General features: G+C 36.8%; 2 protein-coding genes across 3 annotated transcripts in view; one reads left to right on the top strand and one right to left on the bottom strand.

Moving 5' to 3' along the window:
• HMGCLL1 (3-hydroxymethyl-3-methylglutaryl-CoA lyase like 1) overlaps nucleotides 1–9994 on the top strand; it is an 85808-nt gene extending 75814 nt beyond the window's left edge. Inside the window, exons 8-9 of the mRNA XM_054063954.1 lie at nucleotides 456–581; nucleotides 4666–9994. Of these exons, the coding sequence (XP_053919929.1) occupies nucleotides 456–581; nucleotides 4666–4779 (240 nt within the window). The 3' untranslated portion in view covers nucleotides 4780–9994. The remainder of the gene's footprint in view (nucleotides 1–455; nucleotides 582–4665) is intronic.
• A 1404-nt stretch (nucleotides 9995–11398) lies between these two features.
• The window catches only part of GFRAL (GDNF family receptor alpha like), a 33429-nt gene continuing 20094 nt past the window's right edge, over nucleotides 11399–24733 (bottom strand). For both annotated transcript variants that reach the window (XM_054062967.1, XM_054062968.1), the window contains exons 7-10: nucleotides 24168–24427; nucleotides 21088–21186; nucleotides 14489–14570; nucleotides 11399–13521 (exon numbers count right to left, since the gene is read on the bottom strand). In XM_054062967.1, coding sequence (XP_053918942.1) covers nucleotides 13434–13521; nucleotides 14489–14570; nucleotides 21088–21186; nucleotides 24168–24427 — 529 coding nt within the window. In that variant the 3' untranslated portion in view covers nucleotides 11399–13433. The remainder of the gene's footprint in view (nucleotides 13522–14488; nucleotides 14571–21087; nucleotides 21187–24167; nucleotides 24428–24733) is intronic.

The raw sequence follows: 24733 nt of genomic DNA, 5'->3' as shown, positions 1-24733 counted from the left end.
ATGACACATAAATCAGATACTAATATTAAGACTTACAACTTGGAAAGACTTATACATATGCTTAAAATTACACATTTGAATAAATGCATTGATTGTATTTGTTTTCGTGCAAGCCTTTGCAAGAGTAGATGCAGGCTCCATAAAACCATCTAGAGAGATGAAGAGAAATAAGACACAAAACTCTGTTTGGCTCTCAAACAGCCATCATTTTATCTGCCAATATCACGTATAATTGACCGTTAGTTCTCTGTTCTATATCCTGTGTTTGAAGAGTCTTACTTTATAAAGATGTCAGGACCAATGCTGCTGTGAGGAATTTCCTCCAAGAAACACATTCATTTGTGGAGAAATGTGCATCTTATCCAGGATAACTGATAGGTATATCCTACTATTTATGAATAATTATAAATAATACTCTGTACTGATGTTGCATGTTTTGTGTTTTTATTTTCCAGATGGGAGTTGCTGTAGTGGATTCATCGGTTGCAGGACTGGGTGGTTGTCCCTATGCAAAAGGTGCTACTGGAAATGTAGCCACAGAGGATGTGATATACATGCTTAATGGACTGGGGATCAATACAGTAAGATATTTTTACTTTCTAATTAAGGCTTTAAGGAAAACACAAATATTTTTCTAGAAAACACACGATACATGTCTGACAATTACTTCTGCAGTACAATAAAAAATTGGGAGCAAATAGTTTTTGCATACTCGGTGCTTTAGCATGGCTTGACACATAACATGAATGATGTTGTCTTCACTAGCACTTTAGGATAGAACTGGTTTGTGTATTTGACGGGAATTTGAATAATTCCCCTGTCCCTACCTGAACATATGAGGAGCTCAGTAGCAACTGTTTTCAGCCATTGATTTGCCTCAGTACCCACAAAAAGATCACTACTGCAGGCATTGTCCCAGAAGGCTGATCAGCGCTACAGTGGCAAGACCAAGCAGATCTCATTTTTTTTCACAGATTTGGTTCGGAATGCTTACTAACTTGTTATTTCTTTTTCTGGCTTAAAAGTAGAAAAAAAAATGTGGTGTTTGGAGCCCAAGCACAGAATATTGCTGTTTCTCTGGTGTCCACTTAATATATTTCAAAATTGTACAAAATCATAGTCATTTTTATTTCCAGCCCTGTTGTTGGAGGAGAGGGCAAAGCAACTTATCTCCACTGACCTGTGCTTTAGTGAACCTTACCAGAAAGTAACCCTGGCTTGGTTGGCATGTTAGTTGTTCTATATTCCTGGAAACCAAGTAATGCTGCCTTCTCTAAAGAATGTGCTCTTTGGTCTTCCTGTTGGTTATCAATGTTCTGGAAGTGTGGCTTAAGGAGTTTGTACTAACTCAGGCGATATGACTTTACCTTTAACTTAGACATAGACTTTGAGAGTCAAGCTCAAAGAAGAACCTATGAAGAGCTGCCAAAATTACAACATGTGTGGTTTGTATTTGAACTACTGCAGAAAGAAACTGAAAAGTCTGATGTCTGAAATACAACACTCTGAGTTATTGGGGAGCTTAGTTCTTTTCTGTCGGTTGCAGTTCAGCGTGGCACGCATGACGACAGAGTTCGTTGACATAAAAGGACTTGTTTTGGAATTGTACTATTATGTCATATTCAATACCTTACAGAGCTCACTGTGATGTTTATCAGCTTTCATCTGCTTCTTAAGGTGTTCTGGAGAGTAGTCAGATACCTGTTTAGAAAAGATTTAAACACCAGCGTCCATCGTACAAGTGAACTCTGTTTTGAGCTGTTCATATGTGCTTCGGGGTAGCTTATTTCATGAAGAAGGTGTTTATTCTTTTGCAACAATACAGTTATTTGCACTAAGAAAGAGAAATCATGCATTTCACTTTACATTGTGCCTTAGACGTAGGCTTTCAGTATGTTCTTTCCTTGGGCAAAATTCCCATTGAGTTTTCCAATTGACTCATAGCAAAAGGAATCAATTAGATAAAAATTACCTGATTAAATGAAATATACCTTGTTTCAGGCTTGTTGATAGTGTTTATTAATCTGTTAATGATCTGGTGTCCAAGCAGAAATCCACCTTGTCCTAAAGGTTGATACCAAGTCCCACGGAGATAACAATCTCATCATCAAACATTTAATATTTAGTTCTCGAGGGGTTTTATGTTTTTTTTGTTTGTTTGTTTTTATTATTTTAAATTGTGCACTCAAAAAACACACAGCTTTGCTCCTTGACCCTCTTCTGGCCCATTAAGAGAGGAGTGGTTTACTGGATGAGAGACACAGCCTCAAAATTACTACCTTAATATATGAGCTTTGGTGTTTGCAGTGTTGGGGTTTTTTTTGGTACCACGGCCATTTCTGTAAAATCATTATTGCAAAAATCTTTTGATCTGTTGGTAATGGCACCAAATGAAAGTATAATTACTAATATTATCCATTTGCAAGGAGTGCTTCCTCCTGTTCCTCTCAGCTATGCGCTAAGGCTTTCATTTTGTTGACTGAAGTCACTTAAAATGTCAGCCAAAGGGTGGACAGTGTTTAGGTGTACGTTATTGAGTCCAGATTGACCAGATACATTAAAATTGATGGTTGCTCTATACTGTTCTTCAGAACATGTAACCAAGAAGTGACATGTGAAATGAATTGATCGCAGCCTAAATGTGAAATGATTTTCTAGCAGAGTACATCTGCAAAGAGATTTATTGCTTGTACCATGCTAATGGATAGATAATTATGTTATAGATCATTAATGCTTATGAAACTTTTTAGAGGCATGTACTTTCTATAAAAACAGTTTCTATATGGTTCCTATGTAATTACAGTAATAGTACCTGTGCTTATAATGACTTCAAAGTGCCTGGCAAATAATAAGCCTTTCTGAGAAGCAACTAAGTACTGTTAGCCTCACATTACTGACACCGAAACCAAAATTCAGAGAGATAATAGACTTGATATTTATGAAGGCTACATAAGAACTAATTAATTGAAGTCAATGGTAGTTAAAGGACTTTACCTTCTGGCAGAAGATTTTCTAACTTAAGGCTCTTACCCAAGTTCATAGATACTATTGGAGGTACTTGCCTTTATGTTCATGATTTCATTCCTTGCTGTCAAGGAATAATTCTGGATACATGGAGTGGTTACTAAGTACACTTAAGTACATTTCTGAGTATACATCTGAAGACATCTTATTTTGCCTCAACAACCTTACAAACCCATGTCACTACTCTTTTCCCATCCCCATCTGTGAGTCATGCTTGTGAATGCTGAGGTTTGTGCTCCCACGGTAATCCTCTTTTACCAAGTACGCCTATGGTAGTATGGTTCTTATTTCTTCCTAGTAAAAAAAGTACAGATGCTGTAAGAATTTTGTTATGTGCAACGGCACCCTACAAACTAAATCTAAGTAATGACCAATAAAGGATAAACAAAATGAGCTGAAATCACCCTTGTTATAACTGTATTAAAAGGAGAGAGTTATAAAAGGATATCTTTGAACAATATGTTTTAGATGGTGCTATATATGAGACCTGAATGGAAACTTTGAAGCATTTTTTTTTCAAATTAAAAATGTTTTTTATTACATTTCTGTGAAGTAATTTCTGTTCTCATTAGCATTTTTAGCCAATTCCAAGAATGAAAAAACCAAAAGTTTACTGTAGAAGATGGAAATAAGTGCTAGATTCAATTCGAGGATTAAGCATACAAATCAGGTCTTGATCTAAACTTCACCGCATAAATCCATAAGTGTTATGAAGGTGTATTTCTGGGGCAATACATCTTGTGCTCTCTAGTGTTGAATGATACCCTTCTACTGGTTTTATGTGACTGCTCAGTGTATTGGTAGTTCAAAGTCTGCCTTTGCATCCCTTCTACAGGAACTTTATGGCTTTTAAATCCAATCTTTGGAACAAATATAATACTTACAGCACTTATGTGATCTAATGCTAATTTTTTTGCTGTACATGAATAATCCATGAGACTAATAATGAAGTATTTTTTTCCTCTTTAATCAGTGACATGCAGTGACTACCATTGTAGTGATAACAGTACTGATATATATCTTATGTTAGTTAAAAGCCATTTGGTTTCTCAATTAACATCTTTTTAGCATGAACAGAACAAGCAGCTTCAAATTTTGCTCAGTTATGCTAGAAATGTAAACTGTAATTTTGCATTGAAAGGAACTTCTTTAAGAAGATTATATTTATTCATGAGAATGCAAATCCTGTTTGTCACTGAACTCATCTGCCAGTACAAGTGTGTTTCCTCCATTTTCCTGAGCTGTAAATGGGATAATTATAAGCATGGCATTTCTTAGTGTTGAGTGGTAAATAAGTACAGCACATATGTAGACACTGGTTTTTTTTTTTCCCCAAGATCTTCTAGTTGTTATTCCAGTTCTTTGTTCCATATTATTTTGAGTTTGAAAGATATTACTAGAATATTTGGTCTACTACTATTAAAATAAGAAATCACCCTTGAAGTGATAAAGCCTTCCAAACAAGCAGCGACTGTTATGTACATCACTGTGGTTCTTCTCATCTCCATTACCAACCTATGACATGATTCAGGACCTTTGACTGCAAAAATTAGACCCAGGAGCATAAAAACTGTGTAGTTTAAGCATTTTCAACATATGCATTTATTATTATTCTTAACATTTTTCACCTCTTTTTTTTAGGGAGTAGATCTTTATGCAGTCATGGAAGCTGGAAACTTCATCTGCACAGCATTGAACAAGAAAACAAACTCAAAGGTTGCACAGGCTTCCTTCAATACTGGAACTATCAATTAAACGGATTTTCTTGGCAGCTTAATTACATTTGTCATCTATCTTGACAAAGGACATTTATATTGTGAAAATAAATGTAAGAAAACCATTTCAGCAAAGAACCAAAATAGAACTCATATATAAGTTATTATGGGAAGAGTTATTGTACTGTACTGTCTTGTCAAGGATTGCCTGATTTGTAAGTAAGAAATAAATGTCTATAGTGCTGAACCCTGTGTTTGGTACTTCTACAGATGAGAAAAATGTGAAAACACCAAGTTATTTTAACATATTTGAAACTGAATTTTGGGTCTTTTCAGTAAAACTGGATAGAAGCAGCAAAAACATAGTTAAATTTTAATCACGATGACTTTTAGAACAGTACAAATATTTGCAGTAGTTTATGAGATCCATCCACTGTGTGTGGCCATTCTATTATGTGTTTTATTTATCTGAATCTTTACTTTTCATTTGTCAAGTCAGTTGTGTTATGAACATGAAGCCAAATCTGAATTCACCGTAAGAATTTTTTAGCAATAGCACTTTTTAGTTTTTGTTTTGTTTAACATCTGTTAAGTATATGGATGACTTTATCTTGTTCCAAGACTTTGTGTTGAATGGCAGTGTGCCAGATCCTTCAAATCTGATGCAAATTTACTTATTTTTTACATGTGTTAAATTTGTTGTAGTTGCTTTTTTCCATCAATTGTATTAAAAACTAATTATATGAAGCAATTAAAGATTGACAAGGTTTTCAACCGTCATTCAAGGTAGTGGTAGTGTAGAAGCAGCTAAATTTTTGCCTAAGACCTCTTAGAACAATTTGATTTTTTATTCTATAGTCTATAAATTGGCATTCTCACTTGTAAGTCATGAATATTTGAGGATAATAATGTTCTGCTGGACTAGATTACAGGAAGGCAACCAACTTGCAATTTTTATTTGTGCTTTACTGATACTGTACTTTTCAATGTCTTAGTTCGACAAGATGCCAGTGAATTGCATTGTCATTTTTAGATCAATAACTGACAAATTCAAGAAGAACCTTATCCTATCTATAAACTGTTCAAATGCACTATGAAAATATTGTCATTTTTTTCAGTCTGAAAGATTAGTACCGTTATCACTTGTTTGTATTGAATCCTTCTGTAATTCTCTGTGTACTTAATCTTGATTTTTTTCTGAAAACAGACCATTACCGTGAAAGTCCAAAACCCTGGAGTATCATCTTTTTTCATATTCTTCATTTTCCTCCAGAATATGAAAGGTTGGGAAAAGACAAGATGAAAGATAGTGAAAGATAACATGTGAAGAAGGAAAAGGCTGAATCATTTTTGTCTGGAACTCAGCTCTGCCAAGTTCCAGCTGAGTCTCAACTTGCCTTTGAAATTCTGAAGTGAACATTTTCTGAGATATCTTAGCCAATATTGCAATTTATAATCAGCACAGCTTAAGAAAGTCAAACTTTGCATGCCAGGTAACTCAAACCTATAAGTTTGATATAAAACCTCTGTGTTATTTATGCCATAGTGATAGTCTAAACTACTATAAACTATGTTGTTTCACCCCTCTCATGGTAGGAGTCTAAGAATAAGCAAAGAAATATCTTCAAGTGAGGCAAGAAATATCTTACCTATCACTCCAAGGTATAAAATGTCACTCCTTCCCGTGGTATTTAGTGAGAAGACTTTCAAGAACTCTTAAAGGCATGAACATTTTGGTTTGCTTGACCTGCTCTGGATGCACAATTGATCACTACAGAAAATGCTCTGGCCTCATTATCCCATGTTTCAGCTGGGCTTTTGTTATTTAGCAGCCACTATGGCTCATATATCAAAACAAGAAGTTTAATCAAACCAGGTCTTGAACCATTCACAGATTTAAAGATTCTGTAATGTATTAAATCTAATGAAGAAATGAGGAATCTGCGGCAGTACTTAGGCTGCACTTAGTCTAATAACAAGTAGTTAAGCCTAAAAGAGGTGCCAGAACTAACATCCTAAAGGCTCCCTAATTCAGATGCCATATACCCCTGAAGGGGACTAACCACACTGTAATACTTCCCCATTTAGCAATAAAATTGCATTTCCATCCGTTTCCATTTTGAGCTAAAGTGTGCAGTTCTCATGTAGGGCCTGGTGTGCATTCCTCCATCCAAGATCCTGTGACCGTGTTTCACTGACATGAGCCAGACTGAACTTCTGGCAGAATGAAAGTGGAGTCACTCCTTGGAAAGAAAGTAGTTCTGATGCAAACCACGTTTTAAAGACTAGGCTGAATGTTGGACTAAGCAATTGATCTGAGATTCACTTGCAATTTAGCCTGAGGAGATTCAAATGCACTTTGTTTTGGCATTCTAATCAATGGATCTAAAACTGCAGAAATGAAAAAGAATGCAATTTGTAGTAAATCTAGATGAAATTGTGCCACTGTGTAGGATGGAATTCAAAATTCCTGAGACAAGAAGGATCACAAGAAAAAAAAAAAAGTCTCTGCAACAGGTAAGGGTTCTTTTTTAATTTGAGGATGGTGGTGAGGGCTTCAACTATAGGCCAAGTTAAGAACTGAACTGATGCAATCCCCTTTTTTGTTTTGTAAGTATGCTAACTACAGCATCTTAGATAAAAGTGAGTGGTTTCACTGCTAACACAACTTTTGCATTAAATAAAATACCTATGGAGAACAGAGACTATAGAATAAAAGAGCTAGATCTGCTCAGGTCTTTGAGATTTCTAGATATCTATATTCCTACTACCATGAAGGACCGCTAACTTTGGCACTAGGAGACCCTTACGCTTGAAGTTTTCAGATATGCCTTTGTGTGTAGCGCATCCTATGCTTCTCAGCATCAGGGCTGTCCAATTTGCAATTCTGAGGCTATCACTGTGCACTGAAACAGGAGATTCTGATCACAGAGATGAACAATGCCTTTTTCTTTATTTGGTCTATTTTAGAAACTACTCGCAGAAAGCCTTAGATATGGGTCCGTTATTCTGTATTGATATGTACACTGGGAAAGATGAGCAGTCACATCTGGAGCCCATGCTTTACCCACATAGTGAGTTATGGTAAACCAGGGTGGAGGTCACAGACAAATAGTTTGTCAGGATTGTTACAAAGGAGGAAGAAATACAGAGACGTATTAAAAAAAATAAAAAAAACCCAATGTTTATGTGCCAAAGTGCCACCTGGGATGACTTTAGGCCCGTGGGTCCAGGTGAGCAGTCTCCATAAAATCCTTCTTTACTTGTATGTGGCTGAAAATCCTGAGACATCTCATGTTCTTGCCTCTAAAATTTCTTAGCCATGTAAAGTGCTGCTGCTCTGCTTTCATGGTCTGGCATCATTTTGACTGTGCAGCACATTTTAACACCTGATCTTTGGCTTCACATAATAGGCATATACTGCCCTTAAGATCAAGGTCTAAGCCAGTAGTTATGTGATGAGCATGCATCACTGAAATAGGCAGCTTTGAGTTCAGCACATAATAAAACAGTTGAGATTGCTTCCCTTCAAAAACATGGCAAGAACTGTAAGTGATATGATTGTGCTTCTGCTCTCCAGCAATTCTGAACTTGTAAATCTTTACGCGTATATTGAGGGACCCACTGCTTGACGTACCTGCTCTTTCAGTCCCTATCAGTGTCTCCCACTAAGTATGTTCTCACTTCACCATCTGAATTAACCATCTGGCTGCACAAACTTACATCCAAGTGTTTGGCTTACATAAGCAAGTATTCCTATTACTATGCCATTGTAAAAATTGTGTGTATATATACATATATATATTTATTTATTAAAATGTATCAAGAAAAAGCAAGAGAGTGCTGAGTATCAGGAGCCCAGCAAAGACTGTTGGAATCTGGGCACGTTTTATGTCCTTATCTGTTTTTCTGATGGTCCTCTGTAAATTCTGAAAAGGGGGCAGCATAAACTCTAAGAGGCCGCAGAAGGAGTGAAGGAGTATTTATTGACTGTCTTCTCTGAGTCTTATCAGAGATAAATTAGATATACAGAGATATTTAATTCTATGCTTTGGAGAAATTCTTCTGTAGCTCACTTTCTCAATGTCACTGCGAAGATCTCGGAGAACAACATGGAGATCGTCTTACTTGTGCCAGAGCCATGGATTGTGGAAATTGGAGTTCCCACTGCAGTCTTTGGTCTGTACCTTGGTCCAAACCTGTGAAGGTTCAACAGTTGGCCAATTCTGTACTGCTGGAATTTTCTTTAATGCTTTCACAGCAGTTTTTCCTATGTCGGCAACAGCTAGAAAATCAGGTACTGGCTTTTTTAACTGGTCAAGATATTATATTGTTCTAAAGGCATAGTTGGCGTGCTTTTTTTGAGAAGTTGATCAGTTCCATTAGTAGTGGGCATAAGTGTTCTTCAGTGCCTTTCGCAAGACAGCAATGACATGGATCCCGTACTTGGATTATGCTAATGTCTTCCAGCAGCAGCTTGCTTTGTAGTTTAAACTTTTATGTATTAGGGCAACTTGGCTCTGGACCAGCACTTTAATGTTTCATTTTCATGTATAACCAGAGTTTATGGAAATAAGAAGTGAATATTCTGGTCTTGTGAATAAGTCCAGAGAGGCTTTGGCTAATTTTCCTTTCTTAATAGCGTCATTTGAGTTCATAAAACTTTTATTATTGTAATAAGGAGTCGCAAAATGAAGACTGCGAGTCTGCGAGGAAAAATTCCTATGCTTGGGATCCGTGCTGTTGAAATGAAATAATACTTGTCCAAAGAGTTAGTGTAAATGTATAAGATCTGCCTATTTTTTTCACAGAGTTCTTTTTAAGGAGTAGAAATATTGTTTAGTTACTGTGATACCTGAAAATGAGTTTTGTCTGCCACTGAATTTTTGTGTGATTTCTCAGATTGCCTTATGTTCTCTTTGTTGATTGTGAAATGTCTAGCGAACTGACTAAACAGAGGAATCAGTCTGGAGAAGTGAACGAATGACATTTGCTTTCCGGTTCTTGACTTGCTGATCAATGCCTTTCTTATGTTATGTTGTATTTTTTAAGATTATTTTTCTCTATGGTTCTGCTCTAACACAGTGTTGATTTTCATTGCTGCAATAACACAGCAGGCAGAAGGACTACAGCCAAAGTCAACTTAGTCCATTAAAACCAATGTCAAAGAGATGATATGTTTGTTAAGGAATTGTCATGTACCCTCTTGGTTAAATGCATTTGTGATTTTGCAATATGTGGTGTTAAAGCTGAAATAAAATCTGTCTCAGTGTTTATTGAAACTGATATGCTCATGTATTATGGCAGATTCAGCAGCTCTGACTAACTAGCTCACACATACAGCATTAGCAAATATGAGCTGTCACTCTGACATGTAGCCTGTGTTGACTTTGTTACCTCGTAATCCATTTGGAGTGCATTTTCTTGGGATTACCTTTTTTATCAGTTGTTCCTGTGTGCTTTTATAGCTGACAAATCTCTTCTAAGTTACTAGGGAAACATTTCTTCCCTCCATTAACTAAACATTAAAAGCTACAGCCAGGAACGGAGGTAGGAGTCGAAAAATTCAATGAGGCATTGTCTGACTTCCGATGTTCCACTGCAGAGTAGAAATCTGTGCCCTCTACATGATGTCTAAGACTCCCTACACACTTCATGGGAGAATGAATGACTTCAGTATGTGGTCTGAAACATCAGCATGTTGAGCAGGGAGCTTTCTTGGAAAAGTCAACTGTAAAATTCCCTATCCCATGCTACCATTGAAGTGCCTCAACGTAGGCTACAGTTAGTTATCTTGACTAGCTTGAATCCAACAGTTAGTATTTTCCCTGGTGGAAAGACACCAAGAGTAATTTTTTTTGAAAGAATTGGTGTTCACCCTTTTAAGGCACCATCTCGGAGATGATGTTGGTGCTGTTTCCATTCGTCTTCATCTTGATCGGACTTCTAGCTCAGAGTAGCAGCAGGCAATTCCCACAACAGCCTGAAAAGGTTGCATCCATGCCTGTGTCTCCCATTCTGTGAGATGCTTGAGTAAAATCGTTCTTTTGAAGGATTCAAGACTTACTGCAGCAAGAAGGGAGAAGTGGAGACTTGGACTTCAGAGCCACGTAGCTTCAGTACTTCACAAGGGACAGGTGGTCTTGTGTACTTTTCTTAAAAACTCTTTACATATTTAATATGAAACAATCTTTAGATAAACCTCATAAAAAATCTTGTAAGAAAAGAAATTGGGGAATCTGGTATGTGCCCTTTCAGATGAGAGTGCTATAAGGCTAAAGTTTATGCTTTCTCCCTCTGGCCCAATCAGTCGTTTCTTCACTCTGCAATGTCCTACTTCCAATGGAGGGGAGGTAAACCCTACCCAAAATTACCTGCATCCTGGGAATACTAAGTCATCAATGAGGCTTAATTTTCCTCAGCTGGGAATTAGCTGCCGATGTCTCACTTCAGAGGAGAAGACGTTAATGATGAGGCCATTACAAAGCTACTACTGCTTCTTCCATCACAAAACTGTCATGAAGCAATTACAGTCAAATCATGGTGACCTGAACATAGATAGTCCCAGCAGAAATTCCTTTATTTAATAATCAACAACTAGATACAATTGACAAAATACAGCGTCACTAGGGAATACAAATCAAAAGAGCGCATTTTACGTGTATGAATAGAGCCTCTAAAATTACAGAAGCAACACAATAGCCACTGAATATCTTGCAGTCTGTTAGAATAACTCATATACTTACCCTTCGCTTCAAATACATTTTATATACTTGTGTGTGTGCATCAGTGCGTGTCCAAGCACACATCTGAGACTTCCTAACATCTAGATATAACATGAAAATGAAAAGTTTATAGGACAGAAGGTTACAAGAGATGTTTTTATGATTGAGACTTAGTTAAATCTGAATGTAAACGGATGTCTTCAATTTGGTGACACAGAGGGTTCAGCATTGCATCATTGTTTTTTGAAGTCAGACTGAAAACCAACACAGGATTCACATCATAGGTATATTACTTATATAAAAAAATGGTTTTATCCAACATCGTTGAGAATATATTCTCAAAGAGTATTTTCAGTTTGACCTTTTTCCTCTTCAGTTTTAAGATGAGGACTATTAACATAACACCTACATAGTGGGAGGTAAACTAAACAATCCAAATGGCTGGATTGATAAAGGAGATGGCTTTAATTAACAAACTAACTAGCTTTCAATTTTTCTGTTGCATTTTAGTCCAAAGGCTGATTTAGTGATGAGATAGCACTTGATTGCAAAATGAGAAGGAATATTTGGGTTTATGCAGATCCTAAAGAAAGAGAAAATGCATGTTGTAATAATTGTCAAAATTTTCTACAACTCTCCCCAATAGAATTGCACACTTAAATCATTTCACTATCTACTAAAGCCAGAAGCGAAAGTCACATTAAAGAGTACAGATTCCTGCTCTTCTTGTCACATCATACATTTCTAGCCCTAGATGTAAATCACTCATGGTCAAAACTGGAGCTGAATTCAGTGGAATGAGTATTTAATTCTTGATACTGTTCATTATCTGAGTTACATTTAGGGGGAATTCAGACAAAATTCAAATTAATCAAATTCAAAATAAAATCAATTCATCAGATGCTAGCGTAAGGAGACAATACGTACCATACTCATGGTGACAGTTGTATAAGAAATGCCAGTCCATTTTCTTGTGCTAACCAGAACCAGATCATTACACAGATATAACAAAGAAAACCAATTGCTTGTAAACAGATGTATAAATCTAGCAAAATGACTCAGCTACGGGGAGAAATCCAGAATTCATAGCCAGAAAGTGGGATCCAGAGTGGTGTGTTAAGGACCGTGACTCCCAGTACAGTGCACAGGGAGAATTAGGCACTTTGGATGTTGCCTAGAGACAATGAATAGGAAACACAGATGATGAGATGGTTCTTAAGTTCTCTCTTGAGAAGTAGGCACTTCTCTTCAGCCCCAAACAAATGGCTCTCTCCTAGGGCATTCAAGCCACAAAATGCTTTCTAAAATTGGTGTATTTGAATTGGCAAGGATCACTCATGTCTTCTTGAAAGAGAAGAGAGAATAATCATTTTCAGCAATGACATACTGGAGTCAAAGCATTAGCTCAGACAGTCAGAGTTTAATTCATTTTCATGCTGAAAATGGCTGTAACCCTGATCTCTTCCTACCCCTTCCAAGTGCTCCACTATCAAACCACAGGCAGCCCACCTGCGGGTGCTGCCGTACCGATGTGGCATGAGGTGCTTGGGAATCTTATGTACAAAACCACCACATACGTACTTTTTAACAACTCTTTAAAGTATTTCCAAGTGGATTTTTTTTTTTCATTTTGCTAGATTAGTTCAGATCAGATGCAAAGATTGCTACTGCTACGCAAATTCATGCTGATACAGCATTTATACCATTGAAACTTCTATCTAAAGATGTAGGAAATGTGCAGCTCAGGACAGATCTGTTAACCTATGCAAGTGAAAGAGAGTACGGTTCTACTTATTTTTTAGCCCATGAAAGTTTTAATATGTGTTAATAAATATAATTTTTTTTTTATGTTCAGCTACAAAATTCCATAATTTATAGTAGGTTTTCTAATATATGTATTTTATTATCGCATATGCACCACAGGCTGACTTTCAAGAATAGCCTTAAAAAGCACAAGCAACAGAGCAGTTCATCTGCGACTTTTATAATGGACCATAAATGTTTCAGAAGAATGGTCTGGCGAGGGACGTCTTGACTCATGTTTTGTTCTGCAGGCTCTGAAAACAAAGAATGTGCATGTATTTAGCAATAAACTACACAGCTTTTGGTTTGAACTTTGGCTTAATTGAAATCAGTGGCAAAATTCCCCGCTTTTTATGATAAACACTGTGGTATAAAATAATTCCCTTCTCCGTTATTAATGTACTGTTCTTTCTTCCATCCCCTGTATTCTTTAAATCTGAGTTTTATTTATATGCTGATATTCCTGTAACTGCAAACCTAAAGAGAAAGCCTCTGTTCCCATATATCCTTGACTTGCCTTTCGCATTTTTCTGCATGATTCTTCTTTGATCTGCCCCTGAATTTAATAATGAAATTTGACTCAGTATCCCTCACACTATATATAGCTCCTGCTACATCATGTTCTGTTACCTATCATCTGACAGTGTAATTCTTGAAATCTGGCCATTTAATTTGGTCTAAGAAAATGCATCATTTCAGAAAAGGCCAAGTTCATTTGACTAAGTGAATGCACATTTCTGTTTTCCTACCAAGCACTGGGCAGTTTCTCATACTGTGTGTGTGGGAATGTTTACAGAATCCTATCAACAAAAATGCCATTTGGCAAGAATATTAACTACAATAGCAGCATTCACGGTTCGGTTTCTAAATCTGTTATAAAGCCGAATATTCTCATTTCCTTTTTGCATTACCTCTGCCTGCTAGGGCTAGGAAGGTAGCCTCGCAGAATTTTTGAATTCAGATTTCACCTTCCCCTGCTATGGGACAGGAAATGAAACCTCCTGAAGCCTGGGATCTCTGCATGAATGGAGGGCATTGTAGATAGGCATCGTATTTCATTCCTTCCTGCTGACTACTGCTATGTCAGTTCTTTCCATCACTGGGGCACGCTGGACTGTTTTTAAAGACAATTGCAGTGCCAACCTCTTAACTAAGTCAAAACATTTTATTTTCTGCTTTTCTAATTTCCTAGAACCAGTGATTAATATCCTGTCAAATTACCTGATCTTTAGGAGAGTCAATGAGACTATTCCTAGGATGAGAACTATGCAGGAGGAATAGGCAATAATGTAGACTGTTTCACCTGTAAGTAAAAAACAGAAAGCAGACATGAAACATTTACTTCTTCAGTTGAGTTCTGAATTGGAATGCATAGATATGTCAGCTAAATTAGCTATCAATTCTGACATCAGTAAATAAAGACGGTGGTATGCCAATGGTAGGAATTATTCTTCCTTCACCAGGTGGTGCAAAATAATTTTCAGACTCCTTTTAATGAGTACCAGCTCCAATAGCACTTTATACATATAGCATTACCTTTTATATGCTACTCCAGGGGAGCAGCTTGTTACTCTGATTTGTGTTTTGGGATATTCTCCCTGTTGATTTTAAGGTCTTATTTTTAGTCTGTGTATCAGATGAGACCTGGCTCTTACTTACCTGATAGATCTCTTTTCCTTTTTCACACATTACCATAACTGCAGTGCGCAGCAAGACTTGATCTAGAAGTAAATTAATGTAAAATGGGATGTAACACCATGTCTCTGGGCCCTGTGCCCAAGGAGTTTCCTCTTTCTCTTAGGTTTCTCACCAAAAAGTCATTTTGGCTGCTTATGTGCTAAATATTCCAACTGTTGAAAAACTGGAGGTTGTTTCAACCCCTGTTTTACAAATGATGAAACTATATTTATTCTGAAGAAGTGAATCCATCCATTTTGGTCAAATATTCTGAAGGAAAAGGTTCAGTCGAGGATGTAACATTAGCCCTGAACCTGGATGGACAGGTGAGACGACTTGACAATGGGACTCAAGACACACAAGCATAAAACACACTTCACCATGAGAGTGATGAGGCACTGGAACAGGTTGTCCAGGGAAGTTGTGGCTGCCCCATCCCTGGAGGTGTTGAAGACCAGGTTGGATGGGGCCTTGGGCAGCCTGAGCCAGTGGGATGTCCCTGCCCATGGAAGGGGGGGTTGGAACTGGATGATCTTTAAGGTCCCTTCCAACTCAAACTGTTCTGTGATTTTATGATTCTATGATTCTGTGATTCTATGATTCTATGATTTCTGTTACTTTCCTCTTGCACTGAATCTGTCATATTTATACAACAAAATACATTTTGTTTATATAGGAATTCAAATGAAGGGGACCTCAGATGTTCCCAAGCTGCTTCACCTTGGTGAAACATTCACCAAGGAAGCGATGGAGTCCTGGCCCCATCACTGGGCCACTTACCTGGGATGTGAGAAGTTAAAATTCTGCTCTCTGAATCAGTTAACAGTTCTTACATGTTGTGTGTGGTTGTACATTTGTGCATGTGCACATACAGACTCTAAATGAGACATTCCTGTATATACTACATATATTCAATGGATGTGGTGTATAGTGTAACACAAACACAGGCATTACAGATACTGGTGCAGCTCCAGTAAGAGAGAGTGGATATATGTTCTACAATGGGGCAAACAATGGGCAGGAGATGAGAAGGACATTGGACCTGCCTGGTTTTTATTGCAGGATGATGCTCACTTTTTCTCAAAAACCTATCTGAAAGTCAAGTTTTCCAACAGAAGAACAATGAAAGCAATAATCGAACCATCACAAGCTGCACAGAATGAATATAAAAATACGGCAAGCAACTGGAAAATATTTAATGTGGTGAATTTTTGAAAAGGGGCAAGGTCTATCTTAGTTTCAGAGCAAAGTCCTACACCATGGTAGGGACAATCCACAGGTTCAACAGGATGGAGAGCAGCCCTGCGGAGAAGGACTTGGGGGTGCTGGTTGATGAGAAGCTCGACATGAGGTGCTAATACCATCATACATTAAAATACAGATCAGCGGTTGCCTCTCCTCTCAAGTTACAGCATTTCTTTAAGATGATGAGTTTTAGGAAAAGAATAATTTTTAAGCTTTTTTTTTTTTGCGGTTTCTGAATCTTAACTATACACCCAGTCATTTTTTTAAACTTTCTGCAACTGCAGGGGCAAAAGTTTCCTACTCCTTTGAAATGGAAAGTGAAGTTTACCGATATTAAAGGCAAATACAAGTTTTTAAAGTACATCACTTACCACAAGACTGGGAAAATTATTAGGAGCAACAAAATAGGTGGTTAAAAATGGGCTACTATAATCTCACAAAAATATTATAATATTTTTCTTTAAAAAGTTGGAAAATATGTTTCACTTTAACAAAAACACACTGAAATGGTCAATGAAATAAAAATGCTCTACTTTTTTTGAAATCTAATAAAATGCTTTGTTTTTGTTGAAGTAATTGCTGATAAAAGAGAAGTTGATTAAAATATTTTCAGTTCTATGGGGAACACACGAAAGGTGTTAAAGATGAGATCATGCTAGAAGCTGTATATTTTTTCCTACTTTCTGAGAAGAAAGGGAATTTGTAAGGCTAAGAGAGGGTGAAATTTCATGGCTGAAGACCTAATTCTCCAATTTATATATTCTTTGTGGTTTAACTACTTGATTGCCCTTACTTATCTTCCCTTAAAAATATTGTTGGGGTGTGTCTTTCTATATAGACACTCTACTTTTCTCTAAAAATCTGAAGGAATATTTCATATAAATTTTCGTTGTTGATCTGTATCCAAACAGTTCTTGAAATGTTAAATAGCACGAGGGAAGCTAAGAAATATGGGTATGAAATTTTGGCTCTGTTCATCCCAAATCCTGTCTACCAGAATCCACATTTAAATTCCTTTATGACATACCAGGTTGTATTATTCCATTTTGATCTCCGTATACATAGTATCCATCATCTTACCATGATCTAAACAACAAGGCTTAAAAAACAGTGCCCTAAAAGAAAAATAGTGGGTTTAGGTCTGTAAACAACCTTAGCGCTTATGCTTTGTCCCCATTCATAGTTCACTGGAGAGCAGACAGATCCATTACAAGAGTTAAAAAGATGATTAAAAGTTAGAATACTTTCTTATTCTTAGAAGAAATGTCAAAAAATGTAGTGTACGTGCCCATGTCATCACTCTTCTAAGAAACATATGTTCCTATTTCAGTACTTCTCTTTAACTGACTGAGGTGCAGAAGAACAAATCTAGTTTGGGTTCTCTGATTAGATGGAGAAAGTGATACAAATATCTGCATATAGTGAGAAGGACACACATTGTGTCTAAAGACTTATAATAGGAAGTGGCTAAAATATGACATGTTTCCAGCTTGGTCCTGCAGAGGGTGAATCAACACAAGGGATTACCCTCTTATGTAAATCGACTTGTTTATGTATACCTAGTGAAATGGCTGTGAATATTCATCACACAGATTAATTCCGGCTGGTGCTGAGAGGTTTCTTGGCTACCCACAGCTTGTCAAAGGCTTTTTTTCTACATTTATGAAACAATCAGATTGACAATATTTCATACCTCACAAATTAAAGTTGCTGGAGCTGAACTAATCTCAGTTCCCACAGCAGCAGGTATAATTATAGATAAACCCTGCCAATTACTTGTTTATCTAGATTCTCAGCACAGCAACACTCCTCACTAGGAAATTTATAACTCTGCATTTTAAGACGAAATAAGATTAATTTCAACAGTTTTGGGTCAAGCCCAATTTTATTGTATCTCACAAGAACAGGATAAGAGTTCTGTATTTCTAGCTTTGTCTTCCAGCCAAAAAATGCTTTAGCTCTGAATCTCTGTGCTGATGAAAGTAAATGCTTATCTTCACACATGAATCATTTCTCAAATTAAAGTGTGGGAAGCAATCTTTTAAATTATGTTTATCTGTAAAATCATGGAGATGACTTTCATAAGATAAAGTCAAAACCAGACTGAAAGTGTATAACCAGGTAGGCAATAACAGCATTTTTGAAGTTTGGAGAATTTTTGTCTAATTTATCACTTTTTGATATTTACATAAAATTCTGCATAAAATTACAGCAAGTCTCATTAACTTTTATATGGTTAGGACTCTGCCCACATCACATCCTCTTAAGAGGGTTTTATCAGCCCACAGACAACTGGGTTGTCCTACACCCCTGTTAAGGGAAATGAGGAGATATGATAAATATATCCATGAAGGACTTACATATTATCGATAGTCGATTGCAATAAATAGAGTATTTCATTAAGAATATAATAAGAACAGGTGTTAGAAATTAATCTTTATGACAACTACAAGAACACGGCTCAGTTGCCCCATGTACAGCCCCTTCCATGGCTGGTTGATGATTAAAAGGTCACCTATTTTTGAGTACAGGCATAGATTAGGTATAGGTATAAGTCTGGAAGAACATGATTTTTTTCTTTGAAGTTTAAAGGTGAATAGGTGCGTCTCAAGAGAGAAGGTAAGTGACTGTTATGACTGGAGAAAGAACATGACCTGTTGAAGCATTACTTCTGAGGGGGAACGGAAACAAGGCAGAGGAGGAAAACACCAAGGAGTTTTCAAAGAAAACACCTATTGTATAATGTTATGTTAAAATACGTATGTATATCTGATGATTGTGTGCTGGAATAATATTTTTCCAACTCAACAGGGTTATATTTATTTACAAATATGTGTACATGTTTAAATTTATTATTCATTATGGAAGACTCCTTTCTAATAAACCTAATCTTATCCAATGCCACTGAACAGAATGGAGAAATCTGCTGGTTTTTGAACAGTAAGTGGTTTTTTGAATCATAAAATTAAGAAACAGTTGAAGAAAACCAGTTTCTTCTGAGCATGTTCATCTGTAGAAGGTCATTAGTTTGAATTGGTGAAATACATCTTTGCAGCTTTCAATGAAAAGATAACTAAAGGATTTTTTGATGCAGGGATGAGACATTGGCAAATTGCATATCCTGCTTTCCAAGCAAAAATCTCCAAGAAGCAAATGTCTTCAAATATCTTCACACACAAAAAGCTATATTTGACAACTTAACCATTTTGCCTCTGCACCCTGGAATTCTTCTTGGGATTTGATATTAGTAAAGATAAATATTTCGTAAAGATGATAACTCCCTTTGCAGCCTGAGTAATGCACATTTACTAACAGATGAATCTAAGATACCAGGTTAGATTTTTGGCAGTGGGATTTATGTTACAATTTGCAATATGGTTTTTATCATCAGGTAGATATCCTGAATCATATTCTTCTCCTTGACCTGGCTTCCTATGAGATATTTATGACTTAGAGGGTTCCCAGCTAGCGTACCTGACAGCTCCAATATAACAAATATTTTATTGTATGTTTTAGGCTGGTCAGCATTCTTTTTATTTTTCTAAGGCCATCCAAAATTCTGTTAAGAGTTCAAGGACAGGTTTTTGGAAAGTATTCAAACTTCAATGGGAAAAGAATTAACTGGGTGCAGGCTGCTTTTTGCAAATGCTTATCTGAATCTCTGAAGAAATGTATAACACATTTTACCCACTGGAAGGGTCTGAAGTAAGAACTAGTCACAGGGGTAAAATATCTCACATTTTACATTTTCTTACTTTGAGCAGGATTTCTTGCACTGTAACTTACATTATTTAATCACTAGAGTATCATTCCAGATAGAAATTCAGGCTCCCCCTGTAGTTGCCGAAGAGAAAACAACACTTCCAGCAAAAACAGGCTGCAAAAGGGGGATTAATCTTCCTCTGAGGGTCCCTGAATTTCTTTTCTGGCTACACAGAGCACTCGGATGACATGCTAAAATTACAGCTGAATACTTAATCTTATTCTCATGAATCTTTTTTTTATACTGCCTAGATTGCCCACGTCAGCAATAGTTGAAGGATGGAGATGAAGGAAGTCCCTTCATTTTGTATTGTTGAATTTTAAAGGTGTTCAGAGTGAACAGTTCTAGGAACTAATTCATAGTAATATCTGGAGTATTGTAATCTGCACCACACCAGGTAGAACAGGTCATTCTCATCATAGTCGATATTTGTGCATTAAGCCCTTTAGCACTGTCACTCTGTAACTGGGTCCTGGAAAAGTAATTATAAGATTGATATTATTTCAACCATGAGAAAATTTGTATACTAAGTCAATATCCTCTAACTTTACGTCACTTAATTGCTTACTGTATATGCATGGAAATAAGATGCAGCTCTTCAAGCCCATAGAATAGCACGATCTGCAATTGTGTGCCCTTCTGTTGTGTGAGAAGGTAAAATCTGATGGAGTGTAACACAAGCCCCTTCTCAGCCCATTTACTGTGGCTTACTAGTTTTGTTGTTGTAACTACTATGGCACAAAAAGTCAAGAGAGATGGAACAGAAGTAGGTGTGACATCAAAGCTAACAATTTATATTACACAACTACTACTCTCTAATGACTGTACGGAGAGAGAGGCTCTGGTGAGCTTAATAGCTTAATTTCCCACAATTATAATACAGTGATTGTGAGACATCTATTTCAAAACCACTTATCAGAGAAATTGGTTCAGTCTTACTACCTTTATTTTGTGGTTATATAAGCTAAGTCAAACAGATAGATTTTTCCACATCACGTTGAATGGCAGAGCAACAGGTGGAGCTCACTATCCTGAACCCACCCAAGGGACTCAATCTTTAGTCTTCTCTAACCTACATGAGGGAAATTTCAAGAGTACTTCTATTACCATCATGAAGTGGTTTGCCCAAACTCACCATTAATTGAAGGAGAGTGGAGTTGTGCTCTGGAAAGCTTTTCTCCTGGCATTTCTGTATTTACCCAATGAAAAACACTCTTCTTAATGGAAATTTGACCTGGATGTTGGAAAGAAAATATCCATTCAAAATTTTTCTCTAAAATTATAATTTAAGTAAATATTGCTGTTAAGTGCTTTGATAAGAGTCACAGAATTTACAAAGGCACCTAATTAAAAGTATTGTTTACTGATACTCAATGACCAAAGTGAATGAGTGAATTGAAAGTTCTTTTATTGACATCTCAGATAAACCTCCCTTGCACTTTTTCTTCTGGGGGACAAGTGTGCTTTGAAAATACTCACTGCCTCTAAACAGCTTAAATTCTCTTTTCAAATAAACTATTTTAGCAATAGGCCCACCAAAAGCATTGGGCTCCTCAAGCCAATATGGAACTGATGAGAAATGGGTAGTAGCTGGACAGTCATTTCCAAAAGGCACAGCTTATTCTCCAAATGGGTTGCTAGATCTCAGTCAACTCTTTCAAAAGACCTGTCCTGTTAGTTGCCATAATTTCATTAATGTACCTGAAAATACGTATTTTCTGTTGAAATGGAAAATGAAAGGTTTACCTAAGTAGAATAGTTTACAAAGTAAGAGGATAAACCATAGAAGACTGTGGATGGTCACTCACATAAAGTATAAGCTGAGAAATTCTTATTCTCTGGAGGAATGAAAACAACATGAAAAAGGCTCATGTTTGCAGCCTGGAACGTTGTCTAAATAGCAATGGACTAAATATCCTTGTAATGTATTTTTTCTGTGAGATCCAAAAGTACAACTCGGAGTGAAAATATTTCAGAAACTTGACTTTTTACTTTCTGTCACTAGTATTTTTTGCTTATTCCTGCTGTGACACTGATCCTACATTGGCATTGATCCACACTGTGCTTCTGTCTCGTAGAGCAGACAGTTACTCATAGTTCTTGCCTTTTCCTGAGTCTGCAGCAAGCTTTAACCCTATAAGCACAGCCCCAAGAGCAAACACTCGTAGCAAGGCAGTACCATACAAGAGCAGGAAGATGCGACGATGTAAACACCACTTGTGGGGGTGTTCACTCCAGTTAGAGAGACAAAGATCCTTTCTGATAGCTCTGGGTATTTGCCTGTTCAGAAAGACTTCAATGTTAAAAATCATCACCACTGTAAGAGTGAAAGTTATCCAAAGTTCACACCTAGGCCAGATAAATGGTTTGCTGAAGAGATCGGTCTTCGGTGCAGCATTCAGTCTCTGAACTGCCATTCAGATAATGGCATTTCACACTGTGATTTACAAGCAAACCCATAATCATCTTTCTATTCCGTTTAGCTGCATTAAAAATAGATATCTAGAAAAGAAGACAAAAGTAAAATTCAAAAGACTCTGTAAAAGTTCTGTAGAGTAGGTGCCAATCCTGTGCTCAGACATAGGCCCTGGATCCCCAAATTTATTTTTGTTTGACTGTTAATAGTAGGAATTCATTGCACTACAAGAGCAAGTAAGCTTCTGTTCTTCATTCCCAATTATGTTAGAGAAGTTTCCATCATAAAAAAAAAAAAAAAAGCCATTTTATCCTGAGACTGCTTCAGGGAACGGCAAAAGCTCAGGAGCAATTATTTGATTATTATGACATGAGGGTCATCTTTTTTCTTCGTAAGTAAAGAATAACTAACGCAATGATGTGATCACTCATTTGGACCATTAAATGCAGCTCTAAAGTACGTAAACAAATAAATAACATTCATCAGCAAAATCACCACCAGTAGTTTCTAATCTAAGTGTGTTATGGTATCACTTTTCCAGAGGAGTTGTTATGTGGGTTTTTTTTTAACTTTTCTCAGAGTCTGAATTGTAGTAGTGATTAACTAAGCTCAAGGGCAGTGTTTTAGCAACTTGGTTTTAATTTCTGGGTAGACTTTGAATGACAAGAAATACATTACACCCTGATTAGTGGCAGCGTTTTGGCCACTAAACAAAAAAGAAAAAATAAAGGCTAATTCATTGAATGAAATGCATGCATGCAATTAATACATGTTTTTAAAAGACATTTCAATGCTTTTCATTGAAATCTTTAGATATAGCTACCTCTGCCAAGCTAGGCTGAGAAGATCTATAATTGCATATAGAAGCTTACTGGCATGGGGTGTGATGCACTAGCAAATAGCTTGTCCTGAGAGGGTTTATATAGCAAAATAGCTGGTGTGACAGATCAGAGATTTGAGGAGAAAAGAGTACTTTTGTCTTCAATCTGGTTCATGGGCTGGATGCCTGGGTTTAGCTGGAGCATTGCAGAGGCAGGCAGATGAAACTTTAGGTTCAGTTTTAGGCTAAAGGAGGCCAGGAACCACCCTGTGATATGGAACCACTGTGATGTGACGCACAGTACAAATGGGGGCGAACAGGGGATTTGCCTCGAAGGCACACTCCTGATTCAGACTAAAACATTAATATTTGCTCCCATATTGCCATTCATTGCACTAATAATTCTCTCTCAAACAAAGACTTGGCAAGGACTTTTATATTTAACTAAAATAAAGAGCTAAATTAGCACATGAAAGGCTTTACTGATTCTGAGAAAGTGCATACATTTCACCTGAGTTAACCCCAGTGTTTTTACTGAAAGTCAAATCCTGAAGACTCCATTCACAGCAGCTTTTACTTTGTGAGGTCCTATTAAAATCAGTGAAGTTATTTGCTGTAGAATGAAGTCTGTTGCTAAATGTGTGTAAGCTGTACTAATACTCAGGATCCATGAAGAAAAGAAAGAAAATCCAACATAATAAGTCATATTATCTATAAAAACAGTGTACCAAAGTACAACATTAAGCCAATTGCAGGAAGGCTTTGGACTTTCCTAATCTGCAATTTTATTGATTTACTACTAATAAAATATTTCCCAAAACCAGAGGAAAAACATGTACATGCAATTAGTATTTATTTGGATTTAAAAACATGCAGATATAAATCTTGCTGAAATCAGTGGTAGCAAAGATTTGCTGTAAGTCAGCATTTAAATACTATTTAAAAACAACTATTCTTTAAAGTTTTACGTGTTACTCACGTAACTCCCTGAAGCAGGATTTGCTGTGAAGCATGTGATGGAAGAGCTTGCACAAAGACTGCTCTGTGGGAAGTAAATTCTGGCAGGTGCACTCCATGCGCAGGATTGTGCCCCAGTTGCTAATGTAGGCTGCTTTGCAATCAGTGTTTGCAGAACACGGCATGTCACCCTTGATTAAAGTCTCAAGACAAGCTTCATCATCATAGCATTTTTTTGTCACCTGTCTCCAACACTTTGACTGAAAAGTTGTGTATTTTTTTCTAGTGGGAAAAGAAAGAAAAAGGAAAAAAAATGATAGTAAAAATTATGAAAAAAATTATGAAAAATTATCTTCATGAAAAGATAGTATATTCCCAAGATAACACTTAAGCCCTATACATCACAATAACCAGTGATAGCTGTCCTAAATTCTGCTCTGATTTGTACCTAACTGGTTTGAGTGAAATCTGCAAAACTGTAATTTGAGGAGAAACCTGGTTTTACTGAAAAAAGTTTTTGACACAAGCAAGTGCACTTCTAATCAGCACCTGTGGAGATTTTCCTAGGGTCCATCAAAAATCAGCATG

This window comes from Cuculus canorus, chromosome 3, assembly GCF_017976375.1.
Source record: "Cuculus canorus isolate bCucCan1 chromosome 3, bCucCan1.pri, whole genome shotgun sequence".
NCBI classification, from domain to species: Eukaryota; Metazoa; Chordata; class Aves; order Cuculiformes; family Cuculidae; genus Cuculus; species Cuculus canorus.
The sequence above is the reverse complement of the archived record's forward strand: the minus strand, read 5'-3'. Positions and strand labels throughout refer to the sequence as shown.